The sequence below is a fragment of the Phalacrocorax aristotelis genome, chromosome 13 (genome assembly GCF_949628215.1).
Source record: "Phalacrocorax aristotelis chromosome 13, bGulAri2.1, whole genome shotgun sequence".
NCBI lineage: Eukaryota > Metazoa > Chordata > Aves > Suliformes > Phalacrocoracidae > Phalacrocorax > Phalacrocorax aristotelis.
In genome coordinates, this window is record NC_134288.1 from 15,211,589 (window position 1) to 15,233,228 (window position 21,640).

The following is a 21,640-nucleotide window of genomic DNA, read 5'->3' on the forward strand; positions in this document are numbered from 1 at the left end:
AAGCACACAGCTAATGAATCTGAGCTTTTAACCGCCCTCCCACACAGCGTGGCTTATCTGAGCCATCGTCCCTCTCACTGTGCCTTGTCACACCTCTGTGTTTCCAGGTTCGTGCTGCTGGTGTCAGCAAAAGGATAAAACCGATGTATTTGGCTTTGTTTTTTAGGCACAAATCCCCCCAGTGACACGTTCCTGGTTGTGTGGTCCCACACGATGTGTCTGACGTGGCACGGCAGCTCTGCCTGGGGCAGGATTTACAAACCCTCCATTTTTATCTCATGAAAGGTCCCGCTTTTTTGATTTATGTAGCTAAAAACTATGCAAAAATTAGTGGCCCCATAAATCCCATTGCTAAAGCCATCAATAAGGGCAGAGGGGGCTGCAGGCCCAGGGGGCTGGTACTGGGACCACCGGGGCTGGAGAAGTCATCATCAACAGCTGGTTATTATTCAGGTCAAAAGAAGAACTGATGTCTCTGGTACCCAAGGGATATTTACTTATTTCCCACCCCCTTCCATAAGTTCAGGAAGTTTTCCACTGCCCTCCGGCACAGCGGGGCCGGCGCGGCACGGGCGCAGCGGTATCAGCAGCCGCAGTCCTATCGGGCTGAGCAGAAGCTTTTCCAGGAACTATCTAGTGAAACACATGACCGTGCCCCCGGCCGAAGGGCAATACGTGACAGGCATTCACTGGGCTCCCGGCGAGTCAGTTGACTTTGTTATTCAAACTATTTTAGTGATAGTTTTTAATCCCAGGCTTAAGTTTTTCTTCCCCCCCCCCCGTTTTTTTCTCTCTGAACAAGGGAATCTCTGCGCTGGCAGGATTCAGAGCCTCACTGCTGCCCACAGCCTGCCCGTGTCCCGCAGGAGCAGACAGCCCTTAGCTGGGACAGGGCTTTAGCAAACCACTCACTTTTTGATGGATTCAATTTAGGAAAAAAAACCCAACCTTATTCTAAGCAAATAACAGACGGGAAGTGAAATCCTGAGGACTCTGGGGTACGATCTGATCTCAGCTGTCCCCGTTTCCACCGGAGCTGCACCCGGACGGCAGCGCTTTACACCCTCTGCTCCACACAGCCCAGCTCCGGCAGGGTGCTCCGGGAGCTCACACCCCCCGAGGTGCCAAGAGTTACAGGCGATGCGGGACGCGAGAGCGCCCGCCAGGGCACGGGGCACGCTGCGAGGGACGGCCGCGGCCACGCAGCGCCTGTGCGATGCAGCGCTGGGTCAGGACGCGAGCAGGGGCTCGTGCCGGGCGCCGCGGGCCACGCCGGCGTGCTCGCGGGCAAAGGCCCAGCATAGCCCTATCACGTCAAACGGAAGCACTCCCGGACAGACTCCAGCCGAGCAAACACGGTACCATACAGTATCAAATCATTTTAAAAGTTAAAATAGTTTATTGCTGTTCTTTGTAGAAATGCACTTAACTTACACTGTCTGTTCTCTTCCTTTGTTTGGCTGTTGGATAATAGGCATAAAAAGGTTACGGTTACCCATTTGTTCAATGACATAACACCTTTTTCTCTTTTGCTTCACTCATGCTACTCTCCTAAGCTTTGCTGGCCAACAGCCCCAAATCTCTTTTACATAAATACTGTAAATGTCTCCATAGGTTGCAGCATTGTAACAAAAAAAAAAAAAAATCTACCAAAGTAGACAAAATGTTCGGTATTCTTCGTCGCTTTTTTGCATTTAAAAATATACCTAAATTTGAGATAATCTTAACAGAGTAACAATTACAATAAGAAAATAGTACAGTGCGTTGACTAAAGGAATATTCTGCTCTCCTTCAAGCCAATATTCCCTTTTGCATGTTGAAGTGATTCAGCAATTACTTAAGAATTTTTACCTACATACAATAATTTAGTAAAATGAGAATTAAACAAGGCAGATACTTACTACTATTCTTCTGTCTGCAATTCACAGCTCATGCGAATAAAATCGCAATAAATATTAAAAAATAGTTTTTCCTTTTTCTTTTGTTTTTCTTTTTTCTGTAAGGCATCTCTGAGTATTACAAAGTTTTTGTACAACCAAAAAATAAGATTGCTTTTTTCCACGTTCTCCGAGTACCTCCGTACCTCGACAGTAATTAAGAGGATTGCAGGTTTGATGAGGAGGGGAAGGCTGACAGGGTAGGGCCGGAAAGACGACCACCGGTGATGGAAGCAGACCGCGATGTGTGCAAGAATCTGCAGTTTTCCTGTGAAACATTTCAGTCACTTTTAGAACATCTTCAAGACAAAATCTGTCCAGATTGAAAAGAAAACCCCACAACTTACCAGAAGTCCATTTTCATGAGCACAGTCAGACTGCAAGGGTTTGGGTTTGCCCTTAACACTATAAATAGCTTAGGTATTGATATGCACCTACATAAAGGGGATAAAGGGGTGGGGTGATTTTTTAATCTTTTTTTTGTTTGTTTGTTTCTTTTATTGGGTTTTTTTTGTTGCTTTTGTTGTCCTAGTCGTATCCTTCCACTGTAAAAGATTGTCCTAGGTGGCGAAGGTGCGGGCCGAGCCCTCACTGCATGCGGTCAGGCTGCAGCTGCTGGGGCTGGTACTGCACGAAAGCGGTGGCGGGCGCCGCTGGGTTGCTGGCGGTGATGGGGGGCTGGACCGCGCCCGTGTAGCCGTATCCCACAAACCCGGCAGCGGGAGAGGCAGCGTAGGGGTACTGGTCGTAGGCAGCTGTGGTGTACTGGGAATAGGCTTGGCTGGCGGCGGTGTAGTCGATGTAGGGAGACGTGATGGACTGCACAGGGGTAGGGATCACCACGCTGGGCTGGATGATAGCTTGGGGGTAAACATAGTGAGGCGTGAGTCTGTGGAGGCAAAGGGAGAGAGTCAACAAGGGGCTGGGCTCCCTCCAGCCTGAGTGTCCCCCTTCTTCCCTCCCCAAATTCGCGTGCATCAGCCACAGAAACAGTGCTGCCCTCGAGTCTGGGGTGCTGCTCAGGGTGGAGGGAACGAAAAGCAAAACACTCCCAGACCCCAAGGGTGGAAGTAGTGGAAGGTAAAGTACGGACTGCAAGAACGAACACACACCCTGGTCTCCATCATGCCTTGTATCTCTCACTATCCAGGCTGCTGGTCCCCAAAATAACCTCCCTGGCCAGCTGCAACACAGCCCCTGCCTGACTGGCTCGCCATATCTCCCTCGCCCCGACGTGCTGTGCCTGTCCCGGCCAGCGCTGGCAGCCTCACCACCTCCCGTACCCTCCAGGTCCGTGCTTCCACCCACACTGCCCAAATCCTGGGGGAGGCTCCTGAGGACACCAGCCCCTGCAGGGCACCTCCCAGCACCAGGGACCCCGGGTCTCTCCTCCATTCATCCCATCAGGGTTCATCCCACCAGGGACAACCACTGCCCCGGGCACATCCGAGGGCCCTCCAGCTTGCCAGCTGTTATCAGTTACTACACATTTAAGCCTGTGTTTCCATAACACTGGATGTTTAGGGCAATGCTACAGGGTGTTTGTTGTAAAACATGAGATATTAATTCTGGTTTTTTTCCCCTTCAGTAACACTCCTCAGGTGCAACCGTGCCAGCCACCCCCAGCTCAGCAGCGATGCTCACGTGCCCATGAGCTTTTACATCGAAGCTCCGGGGCCAGCCAGCCACCAGCATTTCCTCTGCCCTTTCGATGCAGGTTCTAAAGTGCTGTTTTTCACTAGCTGGTTTGCCCCTGCCCCAAGGAAGCCGTGCTGCTGGGAGGAATTTAACAATGCCACAGTCAATTAAAGTCCATAGCCTGAAAGATCCTGGAGATGATTAATGCAGTTGCCCACTAATTTGCTAGAAATTGCTAATGAGGAGGAAAGGAAAAAAAAAAAAAAGCAGCCAAATGAAAGAGCTATATTTCCCAAGGACCCACAAGTCAGGCCTCAAACAAGAGCAAAAACTGTGCAAACCTGAAGGTTTAGGTCCATCCACACAAAACGCCACGGGCCAGGACAAAAATGGGCACTTGCACGTGCAACTGCCAAGTGCAAACAGTATCTGCCTGCACAGCCCTTGGGCAGCAGAGCCCCAGTGTGCACAGGCTTGACAGATTTGGAGCTTGTTTAAGAGATAGGGGTGTGCAGACTGTCACGAGCAACCGGCACGTGACCCCTGAAAGATCAGAGCCACGTGCACCAGAAAGCATACGCTGTGGAAAAGGTCCCTTGGGCCGGCTGCTTGCTGAATCGTGCAAGGGCAGCAACATGAACCAAAAGCCATCCTCCAGCGAGCTCATTCCACCCTGTCCCCAAACCCAACTCATTTTGGCTAAAAAAAAAAAAAACCCCAAGGTAAAACTTTGCAAAGAGCTTATGCAGATTCAAATATTCTGGGGATTTTTGTGTGGATGTGTGTGACAGCACATTTTCAAACACAACCACTTTTAAAAGCCTCCCACAGGCTTTTCACAACATGCGGGCTTGTAAGTGCCTAAACTGTTCTCTAAAGCCGAGCTCAGCTGCTCAGGGAGAGGATATCTTGCCCACTCATCCATCTGATCTCCGGGGTCGGAAACCCCAGACGACTCACCACACTGCCCAGCGCGAAACCACGGGCACTTGCAGCCAGGGACTGGAAACTTCTGCTGGATGGGTCACTGGCTGCCCTCCTTCCACCCAAGTGTCCGTCCCTGGTCTCAGCCACCACCTACAACATACTGGGGCCCACCTAGAGCTATTATGGGGCTGTTCCCATTTGCTTTACAACCAGCACTGGATGGTTTGACCCAATCTTCAGGCAGGAGCATGGCTTCTTGCAAACAAGTGCTCATCTGAACCGGGTTTTCTCTTGTTTTCCCACTCACATATGCACTTTAGTTTTTCTTGAGGCAATTTGCATGATGAGAGAATGATTGTTCTCCTCCCCCCGCACAGCAACACTGCCTCTGAAATCAGAGTCCTTAGATATGACCGTATGCTGTAAATCTGGGGTTGTCCTGTGCAGGGACAGCAGTTGGACTTGATGATCCTTGTGGGTCCCTTCCAACTCAGCCATTCTATGATTCTATAATGCGGCTGCCCCCAGAGGGGCGGCACCGGGGAGGAGGATGGATGGAGAGCAGCAACGCAACCTTTGGCTGATTAAGTGCAAGACCATTTTCAGGTCCCAGAGCCATCCCCAGCGTAGTGCAGAGAGAAGGACCTCACGGTCCTCCAGTCCATAAATGAACCATACCCAGTATCACCCTGTGACTAACAAGAATGAGATGAGGCAGCAGAAATTCACTGAATCACTTTTGTTTATCTCTGATCTAAACTCAGGCCGGCACAGCTGAATCAGAGCTAGGGCTTATGTGCCAGTTCAGACCAAGAGCTCTTAATGTCACGCACCTCTTCCGAGGAGCTGGGCCCAGTCCCAGCGCAGAGGTTCCTCATGCTTGGTCACTGGGGGGCTGTTTTGTTTCATTTTGTTTTAAGTAACACAGAGGTGGAATACTGCTTTCTTGGCCTGCCAGGGTCCGCAGAGGCACCCCCAGGCATTGGCCCATGCAGCCATTTTGGGGTGAGACAAGCAGACCCCACGCACGCCTCTTGCTCTACCCCCTTGTAAACCGGCTGCTTGGACAACAGCCTGCATCCCAGATTGGTGACGGATGCTCTGGCTGCCTGTTGTTTCTCCCTACATGTGCCTCACTGCTGGGCTGAAAAAGTTAAAATGACTCCACAAACACAACAAAAAACCCCAAATGCACAATCCTCACGCTCAGGGATCACTAAAAAACACCCAACAGCAGGAGCAGAGATGGGGCCCGTGCTTTTCCTGCACACAGGCATTCAGCCTGCACCTGCAAAGTGACCAGGAAGACAGTCTAAGAGCCTCTGAGCAATTCAGCCTGAGCACCATCCTGTTTGAGCAGCTCTGCAGGTCACCCCCCAATGTCCCTTGCTGCCACCCAACTGCTCTTCGGAGCCCCATGCAGAGGATGTGGCTACATGCGGGGCCGTCGGGGTGAGCGCACGCTCCCAACTCACCCCCAAGAAACTCTACGTATCGGCTTTGCTTTCACATACACAGCTCCTCCATCGCAGCTCCCACGGTGTGCTCCAGAGAGACAGCAAATCCGTGACATCCTGCACTACTTTTTTGCTCAGCAAGGAAAAATTCCAGTTCTTCAATGATACTTTGAATGAAAAGCACCATTAGCTAAGACGACAATAAGTATTCCTGCACTCCGTTTCCAGAAATACATCCCAGCCCAATGCATACACAAGCGCACATCACGCACCAGAGTTTACTGCACTAGAAAAAAATCACACTCAGCAACTCCCTAATTTGTTTCTATGTAAAAAGGAAGGTTCTTTTAGTCTGTGGGGTCTTAATAATTTAGCTAGAAATTTCAATCATGATATGCAGGTTGGACTTCTGATTTAGGTGGACAGATAGCAACTCATCGATCAAAACAAAACACACAACCCAAGGTCAGGTCACTTTGATGACTTGCAGCTACAAACAAAACCAAACCAGTGCAGGACAATGAAGTTCTCTGCTGGCTATGTTTAGCATCCACAGAAGGTCTTAAAATATTTCCCCGCTTCCATTATTTCTGAAGATCTTTCAGGGGGGAAAAAAGTAAAAGCTCTTTTAGAGTTCTTTTTCTAAAATTCAGCAAACTCTAATCTGAATTTCTACAGAATGAGTCACATCTGTGTTTTAAGATGCCTTTCCCTTCCTCCCTGCAGTTTTCCTCCCTCCCCCACGACAGGCCCTGGCAGCCAGAAGAGGACTTCATTTATAATACACACAGTGGGATTATAAAACATCAACCAAGTGATCAGCCATCTCCACCACACACCAGTCATCCCGTGAACAGCAGAGGTAAAAGATGCTTATGGCATTACAATTAATCCCAGGCAAAGGCCACAAAACGTAACAAGCACGGTCAAACCTAAGTCTAGAGCCGGCAGCGGCTGCAGAAGGGACTCGGGAGGGCCGTCGCGGTGCAGGAGGGCAGCTGGGACCGCCACGCTAGCCCACGTTCCTAACTACGTGGCACGACGCCATGCTACCCCAGCAGCCAGAATTGAAAGACACAGAACAAAAGAGACGGTTACAGAGCCATTGGCAGGGGAGACGCAGACTCGGCTTCCGCTGGGCAAAATACAAAAGCCAGGACAAAAGCAGCCCGTTTTCGGTGCAGTCCTGGGTAGAGATGATCAAACGCATCAGGTAAGGTTTGCAGCTACCGGCACCCTCGGCTCCTGGGAGGTGAAAGAACGGACTTTTTAAAACCTGCCACCGCCCAGTTGTCCCCACCGCACCGGCAGGGCTGCCGGGGGCGAGCGGCAGGGCAGGGGTGGCTGGCGGGCAGCGGCAGCTCCAAGGGCAGCCAGGAAGAAGGGACCAGACAAACGGCCAGGTGTCCCACACCCCATCCCAAACGGCAAGGAAGAGGCACAAGCTAACGAGTCTCTCTATCAGCAACTCTATCTGGCAGAGCTCATTTCAGAGGCATTTTATATAGTTGATTATTTTAGGTCAGTTTTACACCTAAAATGTGTTTTAGCTGCACCTTCTCAGCTCTCCTGCATCCTGCAGGACTTCCTATGCACGAGCCATGAGCAGCTCCTACAAGCTGCCCAGGTCTGGGAGAGCAGAGAGCAAGGGGTTCCTGACCCCCTTGATCTCTGCCAGCCATGCTGGGAGATGGTTTTGCTGCTTCTGGAGAGGTGGGAGACAACGGCAACCCTCTGACAAGAGGGACACAGCATCACACAGACACTTGGGAAACGAGGAGGGGCACAGAGCTTTTGGCAGCCTCACAGAGATCAGCACACAAATGCCACCGCCACGACCAGCCTTTTATTTCTTGAAGAATAAAAGAAACAGAGCCCTTTGTGTCTGCCAGTGAAGGCACAAGTTCTGGCATTTGACCCCAGGAATTTGGCTTCCATTTCCACTACAGTTGAACCATTAGCTGCTACAGCGACACCCACACTGCCACAACATGTGATGGCAGGTGGTGCCAGGCTTCAGCTGGTAGGTGGTACTGCAGAACAAGCTGAGCATAGCCACAGCTGTCCCTGACAGCAAGATGAAAACCATCTCCAGTGACATAACACTTCCAGCCACAGCCCAGATGATAGATTTGAATCATAGAATTGTTTGGGTTGGAAGATCATCCAGTTCCAACCTCCTGCCACTGGCAGAGACACCTTCCTCCAGACCAGGTTGCTCAAAGCTCCATCCAACCTGGCCTTGAACACTTCCAGGGATGGGGCATCTACAGCTTCTCTGGGCAACCTGTCCCAGTGCCTCACCACCCTCACAGTGAAGAGTTTCTTCCTTATATCTAATCTAAATCTACCCTCTGGCAGTTTAAAGCCATCACCCCTTGTCCTGTCACCACATGCCCTTGTAAAAAGCCCCTCTCCAGCTTTCTTGCAGTCCCCCTTCAGGTCCTGGAAGGCTGCTGTAAGGTCTCCCCACAGCCTTCTCCAGGCTGAACAACCCCAACTCTTTCAGCCTGCCCTCACAGCAGAGGGGCTCCAGCCCTCGGATCATCTTCGTGGCCCTCCTCTGGACTCGCTCCGACAGGTCCATGTCCTTCTTACGTTGGGGGCCCCAGAGCTGGACACAGGACTCCAGGTGGGGTCTCACCAGAGCGGAGTAGGGGGGCAGAATCATCTCCCTCGACCTGCTGGTCACGCTGCTTTTGATGCAGCCTGGGATACAGTTGGCTTTCTGGGCTGTGAGCGCACATTGATAGATCACGTTGAGCTTCTCATCAACCAACACCCGCAAGTCCTTTCCTCAGGGCTGTTCTCAGTCCATCCTCTGCCCAGCCTGTGTTTGTGCCTGGGATTGCCTCAACCCATGCGCAGGACCTTGTACTTGGCCTTGTTGAACTTCATGAGGTTCACAGGGACCCACCTCTCAAGCCTGTCAGCATCCCTCTGGATGGCATCCCTTCGCTCCAGCGTGTCATGGGCAAACTTGCTGAGGGTGCATTCAGTCCCACTGGCCACGTCACTAGACAGAGATGTTAAACAGCGCCGGTCCCAATCCTGACCCCAGAGGAACGCCACTCATCACTGGTCTCCACCTGGACATCGAGCTGTTGGCCGCAACTCTGAGTGTGAGCATCCAGCCAATTCCTTACCCACCGAGTGGCCCGTCCATCAAATCCAAGTCTCTCCAATTTAGAGACAAGGATCTCATGCGGGACAGCGTCAAATGCTTTGCACAAGTCCAGGTAGATGATGTCCCTTGCTCTTCCCTTATCCACCAACACTGTAACCCCGTTGCAGGAGGCCACCAAATTTGTCAGGCACGATTTGCCCTTAGTGAAGCCACGCTGGCTGTCACCAATCATCTCCTCGTTTTCCATGTGCCTTGGCATAGTTTCCAGGAGGATCTGCTCCATGATCTTGCTGGGCACAGAGGTGAGACTGACTGGTCTGTAGTTCCCCAGGTCTTCCTTTTTTCCCCTTTTTAAAAACGGGGCTTACGTTCCCCCTTTTCCAGTCAGTGGGAGTTTCACCAGACTGCCGCGATTACTCAAACGTGATAAATAGTGGTTTAACAACTTCACCCACCAGTTCCCTCAGCACCCACGGACGCATCTGAAGATGTATTTTGAAGTGGGTTCATGAGCATAAGAGCACCAGCCAGGAGCTGCTCTGGGAAGCACACCCCAGCACCGCCAAGGAAAGCAGCAGCAGTCCAGGAGCTCTACGCTTGCATTAGCAGTGCTGCAACACCACCTCAGTGTTGGTGATGCACAGACACATCCTGACCTAACTCATGCCCCAAGAACATCATTCCTGAAGGACACTCCCAAGCCAGCAAACACTCACCACGAGGAGCCACTTTAAGCAAACCTGCATGGAGCAGCGGCAGGCTTGGCAATACGTATCTCATGGGCCTCAGCCACGACAACAGGCCATGGAAACATTCAGGTCCTGTTCTCAAATCCAGGTACGATGAGGAGTGCCTCCAGGCTGAGGCATGGCCAGGGCAGTCCCTGCCTGCCAAAAAGGACTCTTGCTCCCAGGAGGAAACCGCATAGAGTTCATCCACTAACACGTGGGTGCAGATCATTTGTTGTGCCCTGACCACTCCACCATCCATCAGCTTTCACTGACACGGGCTGGGCTTCAACCACTGACATGACAAACCTCCGAATCCTAAGATGTCCCTGCTAAAGCCGATTCAAACATGCATTGAAATGCCAATGGCTTCTGCCTCGTCAGCCAGCTATCTCAGCCAGCTCAAAGCAAGGCAAGGAGGAACTCTGCAGCTCCTTGGTCCAGTACTTATCCTCTCTGACATGAAATAGCAAACCAACCAATCCAATTTCTGCTCATCTTGCAAATAATTTGCCTGTCCGTCTTCTACTCATCCTCTGGCCCTCTGGGAAGATTTACACAGCAGCCTGTGCAAACAGGTACACAACTGGGTTTCTTGCTTCCCTGTTGGGAGCAGACATCACGACACTGGTGGCAATCACCAAGGAAAACCTGCTACGACAGACTGTCCCAGGCTGGAATCAGTATAGGAGAAAAAGTGGATTATATTTTATTATATTGCAGGATTCAGTGATAACTTCTGTTGGTTGCTGAGCCTACCAAAAACCATGGCTCAAGACAAATGACAAGAGTACAAGAGCAATCCATGATGTCAATTTATTTCATTTTGGCAGGAGAGAGAAAATTTAAGGAAGAGGAGGCACCGCAGTAGCTGAGAACCTATCATAGCCCAGCAGTGCCCTCATTTTACAGTGTTAGCACATCTTGACTTCCTGACGCAACAAACTAATGGCCCATAGCAGAGGAAAGGAGATCCCACAAAAAAAAGTAAAGAGAAATGCCATCTACGCCTTCCCCCAGAGCCGGTGCAGAGGTGTGGGGGAAAAAAACCAAAAGAAATAAAATAAAAAAAAAATTTGCAGACTAAAGATGAGAGTACATCTTCTCACAAAGGTCTAATCCTTTTTCTCAGCTTAACCAAGAGTCTGATATCAACATGCTGAGCTCCACCACAAGTTAGCCAGGCTTAACAATTTACAGCTTTATCCTCTGCATCTTGCTTCCCCCACACCAAAAGGAAAAAGGAAAAAAAGTTATCCCAAACAAAGGCATATTGGGCCAGACCAAAAATAGTTTTGGAGAAGCAGGCTGAAAAACACTCAGGTAGCAGGAGATAACATCTGCCTGAAACAAGAGCCATCTGGCACCAAGGAAAAAGCCACATGGAAGTTTACCCACAACTAGTCAGCTATCCAGAGAAGGAAAAACCCCTCCCAAGTTGTCAGCACAGGCAAAACAGAAATGAACTGACAGAAGAAACAGAAAATGCTTCACACCAGTGTATTAAAGGAGCCTGAGTCCCTCAGAATCCGTGTGAGAAACCCAGGAGGATGCTGGATCCATCCTCTCCACACAGGAGGAAACCCAGAGGCTCCGACAGATTAACCCAGGCAGCCCCAGGAATTCTGCCTTTAACTAAGCCTTCCAATTTTCTTCTGCGATTTGGAAAAAAACAAAGGCTGCAGAAACATCTCTGAAGTCTTCTCAAGTACCTGACAAGTTTTGGCATAATACATATTAAATCGACTACTTTTGACTGGTTCCATTTTTTAACAGACTTTCTTGCTTTACGCATAATCCCTTCCACTGACTTTTAATTAAAACCATCCACACATTTCATTTATCAAAAATTCTTTCTTAGCTAGATGAAGTATTTTGAAGCAGAATGCTTTAGCTATAGGAGAAGCAATGAAATATCTATTTTTGATAAAAGAAAATCTACAGCGATAAGACAAGTAATTTCTCAGCCAAGAAAGACATTCTATTTTAAAAGTTTCCGTGATCTCTGCTGCCAGTGGTACCTTCACTGTTCTAGAGCATCTAAGACATCTCCCTCTCTCCCTCCACACCTTCCCGCAGGCCAGGACCACGGCGGGGGGCTGTGAGCCTGCCCCCGGCTGCTTCGGCCGGAGCAGAGCCAGCAGCAGCTCAGCCATGACACAGGAGAGCCGAAATGCTCAACGCTGGTGACAGGGAAATTGCAGGGGACAGCACAATCCTGTTTACAGGGTTTAGAGACCAAGAAACAGGAGAAGCAGTTTTAACTCTGAGGTCCACGACTTTTCATCTTTTGTGATCATAGAGTATATTTAGCTCTGGTATGTAGCTTGCTCCCATGTGTGGGGAACAAGCTCTTCACATAAGTCATATTTAGAAGTGACCCCGTGTCCTTGCTACCAAATTATCAGCACAACAACTGTCTAGTTCTCTCGCTGGTGTCCTGAGCCGAGAGGCAGGCCGGTCAGAGCGGCATTTATCATTCCAACTACCGGGCATGTGTTTAATGCTAGAGTTAGGGACCAGCATGTCAACAGCTGTGCAAAGGAAAGACGAGATCAAGTACAAGCTGGACTGCTCTAAAAAATCAGATGTGTGCATGAATCCACCCCGTTGGGACTTAAGTGGCACCGGCCAGACCAGAATAGGAGAATTTTGCATCTGTTGCTCCCCAACTTCTGCTGGGGAAAAAGACTCTGCTGCTAAGGCAGCTGCTGTCACGCTGGTGAGGATGAAGAGCAAATACACCAAAGGCAACGGAATCGTGCAGAGAAGACGGCACAACTTGAGTTGTGAAGACAAAGCTAGAGCCAGCTCAGCCTGGCTCTCCATCACACGCAGGCTGGCGCCCCGGCTGCACCAGAACGGCACATGGCATCCTTCACCCGCAGCCTGTCGCCTGCAGAAGGTCTACTGCTGCCTTGGGCTTGGCACAATGTTTATGCAGCCAAGCACGAGGTCAGTATAGGAGACCGTGCTCTTTTTGTATTGTGCTACGGGCCTATACTAGATGCAGGGCACAAGCAAATCGTGCCCAAAACCAAAAGAAACTGTATACCAAGCCCTTGGGTCTGGTACCAGCATTTGCCACATTGAAGTGGATGTTGACGAAAATTCACAAAGGCAACTGACCTGCTTATATATACAGGTCTACTCTTAAAAAAAAAATACAGAAAGGCGGGAGGGGAAAGATGCTCTTTCTGACTGGCAAGCATTTGGTCTGAATAACAGTAACCAGGCCCAAGAACTAGCAGCTGAAGCCATTTGGAAAGTGGATTTGAATGTTTCTTAGGAAATTCCCCCCCCCAAAGCTTTCATGTTGTTGGCACACGATAAACAACAGGTGCCGGCTGCGCCAGCCCCATGGGAGCCGCTTGTGACCGGCAGAGCAGGCTGGGGTCCCGCAGCAGGCCAGCTTTTTGGTAAGCGGTGCAAAAGGAAGCCAGAGCACGGGGGATGCCAGCTGACGGGGCTGAGCAGAGCAAGGCCAGCGTGTGCCGTTTTATAAGCATAACCACAGAAGAGATGAAAGTTTGTTTCCTTTTATTTTTAACCCAATAGCAAAGTTTTAAGGATAAACAGCTGCGAGGGAGGGTGGGCTGCCACAAAGAGGGACTTTCTTCACTTCCTAACTGCAGCAGCATCAATGCATGAAATTTCAAACTCAGAAGAGGTTTAACTCTTCCGATGCTGCCTGAGACCAAACACGGGCCAGAGTCAGGGGGCCACCAAAATAAGCAACTACACAAGGATGGGCAGTGGGGTCTCTGGAGAAGCAACTTCCAACGTGCAGATATGGAGAGAGCTGGCTCCTGCTGCAAGAGACTGCTATATGCTTCCAAGAGCTCAGCCACTTACTCAGTCCCTGGTACATCTCCCACACAGATAGCTCCCTCGCTGAGGCACAGCCACAGGAATGCATCTGCCATACGCTGCTCGCGTCCAGCAGGGCAAGCACGGCTGCAAAGGCAAGAACCAGGGAATCCCCATTCCCTGCACAGGCTCAAGCCTGTCTTGGGCACCACAGTCCTAGAGAAGAGGACCAAGAGAGGGGCACCCACAGCTCTGCCACATCGCCATGTATTCCTGATCAAGCAGCCTGCAGCGTTGCTCCTAGCAGCTTCCAAGAAGTTTCGTGTTCCTCAAAATTTCTTAAAAGGGACACTTGCAAGTAAGAGAAGCTCCATTTGCAGAGAGAGGGTCTCCCCCTGCTCTGATCGCATAAGCACAGCCCCAGGCTGGCCGGTAGCTGCAGGGACACGCTGTGCCATTGCCAGCTGCCTCCAAGCAAAGGACACGCTGTAAGCTCCGGGCTAAGCCCCCAGGCCTAATGCTGCTTCCCTAAACTCAGAAGCCAGATCTCCGAGTCACCCTAACACAGACAGATCCTTTGCCTTGCATTACTGTTAAGATCTCTGGTTACGACAGTCTAGAGACTACTTCTTAAAACGGGATTTACTACCGACTCCGTGCTGTCTGCTGTGCAAGTGCCTCCCCTGCCAGGACAGCAGGAGGAAGGAGAGAGGCTCTTCACAGTTTCTCTTTCTGTTCCGCATACCCCAGGCAATATTTACAGCTGCATTTGGGTGCCTGGGACATGGCAGAGGGGAGCCTTCAGTTTATAAATAATCCTCACTGATGTTTGGGTAATTTTCATAGTTTCCATTCATTTCAGGTTTCACCAAAACCTGCATTTTGTGGCTTGATAGCCAGAACGTGACTGGCTGACTTTCTCTTATTTAGCTGCCTAGCAGTCAACGGGTTGTTCATTCATGTCTCCCTTGCCTAGCCCAGCTTGCACACCTAGTACCCCGTGCCCCCTAACAATCGCCCTTTGGAAACCGCATATAAACCCCTGGGGGCACAAACACTTTGCAGAGACAGGAACTGCAGGAAGGAGAACCGGGCAACATCTTACACCGTGGGCAAAGCAGACGAGCCACTGAGCTTCATTTGGGGAAGGCCAGAACCCACTCCACACGGCGCAGAGCACATGGACAACAGCAACTTGATGGAGCTTCCAAAGACAGCCAGACCCTAATAAACTCCTCATCCATCCTCAAATCCCACAAAGAGCCAAGGAAATTGTGGGTTCAAGGGAATGCAAGAGTGGAGCCTGGCAGGCTTTTAGTTTTGTTCGTCTACTGACGAGACAAAGAGGGAACCGGCAGCCAAGCTCCGCTGCTTGACTAAGCACCTGATGCTCTGCTCAGAAGCCACAGAGCAGCCCCAGTTGCGGTGCTCAGGTAAATGGCTCCACCTTTTGCCAAACCCACATTTTCAGTGATTCTGCTCCAGCAATGACTGAATGCAATGAAATTCTTGTTTACTGATGCTTGCAAATAATGATATATAATCCCCTTCCTCCAACCCTCCAGTCTCCTGGTTCCTGTCTCTTGGCAACCGATAAATAATTTATAGTGCTCTCTGCTGTATGTGCTAACTGCAGCTCTGCTGGTTTAATGATGAAACCAATGCCTAACAACTGGAACAGTAACTGCCTAGACCTCTAGGAACACATATAGTCAGTTGATCCCACACTCCTCTGTATCTGAAACTAAAAAGCAAACTGTTCAAAAAGACAGACTATGTTTTCCAGGGCTGCGGCGGCTGGGTAGGAGCGGTACCCACAGGAACAGCAGATTATCTGCCAGAGGAACAGGCGTGTGCCGGCACTCCTGCCAGCACGAGGAGTTTAACGTGCTTCACCATTTTGCTCTTTGCTGTTAACATGCATGGAAAAACTCCCAACAGGCTGGCTTTATCGTCAACGTCTCTTGCACACTCCTGTGAAATTTGGAAAGCCTCTGAGGTTCACATCTCAAAGGCACCACTGCTGCCTACTCTGGGGGCTAAGAAAGCTATTGTAGCTCCCGTGCAAGGAGAGCTATTAAAACGCAGCATCTCGTCTACGTAGACTACTGTTGCTCTTGCACCAAAAAAAAAAAAGAGCCTCTTCATTTCATGACAGATGTTCTTCGAGTCTTTCCAACAGAGCCATAACCGCTTAGGAAAACTGGCATGTTTAAACCGTACACACCACACATACACTGGGTGTGCACTATTGTGGCAACACGGTCTCTCACATCCATAAACTCATTGGAATGAGATTACCCAGGCAGTTGGCAACTGTAGCCATGAGGGCAGAGGAGTGAAAGTTTCTGTTTTGTTGTTAGCAGATATTTTTCTTTAAAAAAAAAAAAAAAAAGAGACAACCACACCCCCCTTTCCCCCCAAAAAAAAAAAAACATGAGCAGAGAGGAGGAAAGGGATGAAGTATTTCTGTTGACAAAGGCCAAAATCCCATCTATTTATATTAGAGTCACACAAAAACCACAACAGAGCAGTGCTCAAAAGCTTTAAAAAATGCACCTACTTTCTTAATGCTCTTAGAAAATAGTAATAAAAAAACCCTATCAATATTCACTTTCTGAAATGGTGTAAAAAAAGAACTGCATCAATCATTAAACAGTTAAATGAAGGCAGTATGACAGTCACTATTGTTCTCGTGAAGCACACTTGTCTTTTGCAGAGCAGCTGCCAGATCCTATTAGATGTATAAAAAGAGGACTTTTCTAACCGAGCAGGGATGGTATAAGCTATTGAAAACAGCAGACAAAAGCCCACTTTTGCAGACTATTCAAGCCTTGTATAACATCTGTCCAAAATCAATTTTTGACCTAATGTTACTTTCATTAAGTAACAGACTTTGTTTCCAATGCAATTTGTTTCCTAGGATAAAACTGTATCCTAAGCGTTATTACGTGGGAAACAGCACGGAGGAAGCAGAAGATCTTATTTGAGAAACATGAGAACAGAATTTGCTTAATTGTTTTGACACCTTAAGTACTGTAATAGAGAAACTATTTTCCATTTATTTGAATTCCTGTGAATTCTTGAAGCTGGCAAAACAGCAAGCAATGCATCGGGTTGATTATGACTAAGATTTACTGAGGGTGAAGGAGGATCTTCGGGAATTACATTAAAGCTGACAAATGCACAAAACTTCTGAAATCTTCACCAGAAATAAAGAACCCCGAACATTAACAACAGCTGTTGTAACTGTCCACTCTTGACGGCTAAGGCTTTTTTCACGCATTTTGAATAATGAGGAAGTTGATTCATGAATTTGATTTCAAACAGACTGTTAAGAAACATTTCCACTTACCCAAAGGGTCTCTGAATGAAGGCTGGATGTAGCTGCTGCACACCTATGGTAAAACCTAAAAAAGCATTCAGAAAAAAGAAATATTAATGAGTGGCACTCATTGTAGCATTTGACTCGTAATATACGCGCATAATTACACCTCAGACCTCACATACATGCATTTCATCTGCTACACATGTGAGTAAATTCAGAGCCCCATTTAGAAGCAAGTTCATTTTAATACGCATATGTGATATGCACGAGGACCAGATGGGAATTCAGATTAAAGAACAGTGTGAAAGCGCTGTTATCGAACAGACAATGGGGTATAATGCTGTATTTTACACACTGGGTACTGTGGTTATTAAACCAGAGGGCAGAACGATGAACTGGATCATCCTGTTAATACCGATGTAATGAAGAGGATAACAGGAAAGCAGATCAGCCATGGAAGAGCACGGCTTTCACTCAGTTGCACGAACTTGGGCGCATAACACTGGTGTAACAGGTACCAGTAAGGAGATACAGAAGAGAGGTAACTGGACGACGCAGTGCCCACAGTCAGAGCTACGAGGGGTAAGCAGCAGCATCAGATCGGATGAATCCAGCCTGAGTAACTTGCTTCCTCGTCTTACAAGTTATTCTAATAGAGAGAGATGGGATCTCCTGGATGCCTCACCAGTTTGAATGCTCCTTGGTTTTGCTCCCAAATATGCCAGGTTCACGTTTGCTTTCCTGCCATCGATGATGGGGTTTGGGTCTTTGCACGCTCTTTCAGCTGCGGCTCTGTCTGCCATGGTCACCTGGAATTAAAGCACAGCCTTGTTTGTAGCAACAGCACTTTGTAAACACTCCAGCAACGGGCACAAAGTGGAGTTTATTTATTGTTCTATTTTGATTCGGGAGCTAAACTCCGCTTCGCGTGGGCTCGAAGATGGGAACGGCTCCTGGGGACTCGACAGAAAAGGGGGCTCCCCCCTCGCCAGGCTGCTCCGTTGGGCTTTCGCCAGCTGTTTTCCCTTGCCTTTCCACCTCCTCCGGGCTTTTTTTTTTTTGTTAAGCACTCGGTGGAACCGCTCCCAAAGCTGCCCGCAGCAGGGGGAGCTCCGGGGGGGAGGGGGGGGGGGGCCGGGACCCGCGCCCCGAAACACGCGTGATGAACATCGAGGGCAGCGCCTCGCTGGAACCCGCAAAGGAACGGGTCGGGGGGAGCACCGAAATGTACGGCTCGACCTCGGCCGGCACAGGGAGAGCGGGGGGTCCTCCCTGGGTTCCCCAGCCTTTGTCCTGGCCGAGCCCCCCCCCCCACCCCCCGGCACAGCCTCCCCGGGAAGCAGCAGCAGCAGCGACGGGACGGGCGGCAGCACCGAGCCCTTCCGCGGCGGGGCCGAGCCCGGCCACCGGCCCGGGGGCACCGCTGGCAGCCGCCTTCCCCGGGGCTGGGGGGGGAGCCCCGCCGCCCGTCACCCGGCCCGTCGCGGGGGAGGGGGACACACGGGACGCGGACGGACACACGGACGCAGGGAGCGGCACTTACAAATCCGTATCCCCGGGATTTGCCGGTCTGCCGGTCGGTGATCACCACCGCCTCCTCGATATCCCCGAAGACCTCGAAGTACTTCCTGAGGGAGGAGTCGGTGGTGTGGTAGGGCAGCCCCCCGACGAAGATCTTGGTGAAGGTGGTGTCCTTCTGCACGGTGTGCATGGTGCCGGGCGCGGCCGGCATCCGCCCCGCGCCGCCGGCGACGAGAAGAAACGTACCCCCCCCCCCCCCCGCCCCGGTCCCGTTCCCGGTCCGAGCCCCCCGGTCCGAGCCCCCCGCGGCGGCCGAAGGGAGCGGCTGGGTGCCGGGGGCCTACAGCCGGCTCATGGCCGCGCTTTGTGCCGGCAGCGCGGGCGGCACCGCGCCCTCCCGCCGGTGCCGGTGAGTAGCGGCCGCCCGCCGCCGCCGCCGCCTTTGTAGGGCCGCGCCCGCCCCGCCCCGCCCCGCCCCGCCGCCGCGCAGGGGCCACCGGGGCGCGTAGTCCCGCACCGCACCGCACCGCGCCCCGCCGCGGCCCGGGGTGGGGGGCAGCACCCCCCCGCCCCACGCCGTCCCACCCCTCCAACGGCGGAGCGGCCCCTGCGGGCAGCGGGACCCCCGCGCTGCGCCCTGCAGAGCCCCGCCCGCCCCCCGCACCTTGGGGACGGGGGTCCCCCCCTGCGGCCCCCCCCAGGCTGAGCCGAGCCCAGACTACAAGTCCCGGCGGCTCCCGGGGGGGCAGCGACAACCCCCCCCCACGGGCACGGAGGGGGGGGGCGAAGGGGCAGCTCCTGCAGAAGCCCGCCAAAGAAAACCGCCTCCAAAGAGGGGTTTGTTTGGTTTTTGGTTTTTTCTTTTTTCATCCCTCCTTCCCTCTATTCAATTGCATAATAATCTCAACTGCAAGGGTTTAATCCGGGGCAGGTTCGGACGCAGGGACAAAGCCACCAAGCCTCTTGCCAGCCTTTGTGGCTCGCCGGGTGGCAAAGGCACGTTGGGAAGCGGAGGGAGGAGGAAGGGATCATTTTGAGCCAACAAGAAGGAACAGCCAGGGGTTTAAACACTGGACAGCAGTCCTAAAGTATCTTGAGTGAGATAAATTGTAGAATATATATTATATATATGCATCTTAATACATATCTGGCATCTTACTACATATCTGCATGTTAAAACATATCTGTATCTTAAAACATATCTGTATCTTAAAACATATCTGTATCTTAAAACAAGTTTCTTATAACTATGTTAAATAATACATAATATTACTAATGTAACTGTATTATACATAAATGTATAATTCACTAAGTAACCTGGAAGTTCTTAAGCAGGTTCCTAAGCTTCCTGCTTCTCCACTGGACACACGGACAACACCTGTCTCTGCAGCCTGCCTCTGTGGGACAGGGATGCGTTATTCCTATTTCCACCGGTGGGCAGTGAGGGGGTTCCTCTCCACTGATCCACTGTTGCATTTTCATAAAATTATAGAACACCAGGTCAGAAGGGACCTCAAGGATCATCTGGTCCAACCTTTCTTGGCAAAAGCACAGTCTAGACAAGACGGCCCAGCACCCTGTCCAGCCAAACCTTAAAGAGCATCCAAAGTTCCCTCTAAGGACGCACAGCTTACACAAGGGAGGCCGTGAAACACCCCTGCCTTCGATCGGACCTGCAGTTTTCAGGCCTGACCTGGGAAAGGTGTGATTCATGCTGGGGGTATAGTTACTGCTCTGCAGCCCCATCTCAATTCATGTTCTCCTCCGTTGATAACTGCAGGAAAACAAAAGCTGAGAAGCTACTTGGTTCCCCAAAAATACACCCTTGGAGAGCGCTCCAGTGGTGGAGTGCTTGCAATGCTTTAATTCCTCCCCTCCAACGTCGGTTACAGTCCGGCGTGTGGGAGGGGGTCCTAGAAATCATTTTTCATTCACAATTTCCATCACCCACATATACATCAGCCAGAACCTGAAGAACTGCCCCTGTGCTTTAGGTTTATCTTGCCTCTACAGGATCATCATTTTACAGAGGAAGAGAGATTTTTTTTTTGCCACATGATAAATGCAGAGGCAATATTTTAGCAAAAAAGCCAGCAAAGTTGTAAATCACCATTGACTTTGGCTTCTATACAGCAGGTTCAGCCTCTGCAGACATTTTTCTTTTACGGAGCCCACAGAGAAAAGTCAGTTATTTCAAGAGAAAGGAATGCGTTAATGTCTGCACTCCATAGTTATTCATTAATATTTTTCTTGCGCTTCCATAGTTCTAAATATCCTATGATTCATAAAAGAAAGAGAAAAAGAAAAGCCAAGGAAAGCCATTAAGCTTTTCACTCCTAAAGCACCAGACTTCAAGACTAGGAGACATTTCCATTGATTATTGTAGAATAAAGATGGAGCCGGGCCAGCAGCACCCAACATCACTGCAACACTAACAGCCTCCTGCAAAAGGGACTGTCACGTGGGAGTCCCAGGAGGTTCTGTGTTGGTTGATGCCGTGATGTGCGTGTGTGCAGCCGCTAGCTGTCCCTGGCCCATCCCAACAGCAAGCCCAGAACACACCTTTGGGGTTGGCATACGGCCAGAGGCCGGGGCCCCTCCACCACTGAGTCATACCCCTTCTGTCTGCATGACTTCCACTGCAAACTGCACATCAGCTGCTTCCTGGGCAGCCTGAGCTAACGACAACCCAGTTGGCATTCAGTCGCCGTCCTTTTACAGAGCTTTATTCTGCTCCAAATGATGGCAAAGATTCAAATCATCCAAAGAGAATCCGGCTCCTCTGCAGGGAAGGCAAGGCTCACCGAGCTCCCCAAGGCTACCAGAAGTATCTCAGTTCTCGATGCTTACAGTGGTCGGGGGAGAAGAAACATCACATACTTTTTTCCTCTTCAAACATGAGCCCCACATCTCTCAAAGGAGGAATCCCAGTTCCTCTTCTTTCCTAGAGGCAGGAACTGAAGTACTTTTAGGGGCAGAAGAGAACACGAAAGAAACAAGGGCTAAACCTGTACTTAGCGAACACTGCAAGCCCCACAGCACCGCTGGGGTGGCCGGGGGGAGCGTGCTTTTGTTTTGCCACACCCTGGAAAGCAGGACGGGAAAGGAAATCTCCTGTCTCATGGTACAGCTATTATAAGCACAGGGTCTAATGAGCTGTTACCGCA

At 50.5% G+C, this 21,640-nt stretch overlaps 1 protein-coding gene across 2 annotated transcripts; it reads right to left on the reverse strand.

The window, feature by feature from the left end:
* Window positions 1–1,376: 1,376 nt before the first annotated feature.
* RBM38 (RNA binding motif protein 38) lies at window positions 1,377–18,818 on the reverse strand. Of its 2 annotated transcripts, XR_012662991.1 has the most exons (5): window positions 18,496–18,818; window positions 17,638–17,761; window positions 16,980–17,034; window positions 2,285–2,826; window positions 1,377–2,205 (listed from the first exon to the last, which is right to left on the reverse strand). XR_012662991.1 is itself a non-coding variant. In XM_075108661.1 (4 exons), the coding sequence occupies exons 1-4, from the start codon at window positions 18,682–18,684 to the stop codon at window positions 2,526–2,528; spliced, it is 669 nt and encodes a 222-aa protein (XP_074964762.1). In that variant the 5' UTR covers window positions 18,685–18,818; the 3' UTR covers window positions 1,377–2,525. The 2 variants fall into 2 exon arrangements, 1 of the variants encoding a protein (XP_074964762.1); XM_075108661.1 differs by having other exon boundaries at window positions 1,377–2,826.
* Window positions 18,819–21,640: the final 2,822 nt, after the last annotated feature.

Bases quoted from the DNA above. Each gene is read 5' to 3' on its own strand.
- RBM38 (XM_075108661.1), bottom strand. From the start codon at position 18,684: ATGCCGGCCGCGCCCGGCACCATGCACACCGTGCAGAAGGACACCACC. The intron at 17,762-18,495 runs GTAAGTGCCGCT...CTTTAATTCCAG, and splicing joins AATCCCGGGGATACGGATTT to GTGACCATGGCAGACAGAGC. The intron at 2,827-16,979 runs GTAAGTGGAAAT...TTGCCTCCACAG, and splicing joins TTCATTCAGAGACCCTTTGG to ACTCACGCCTCACTATGTTT.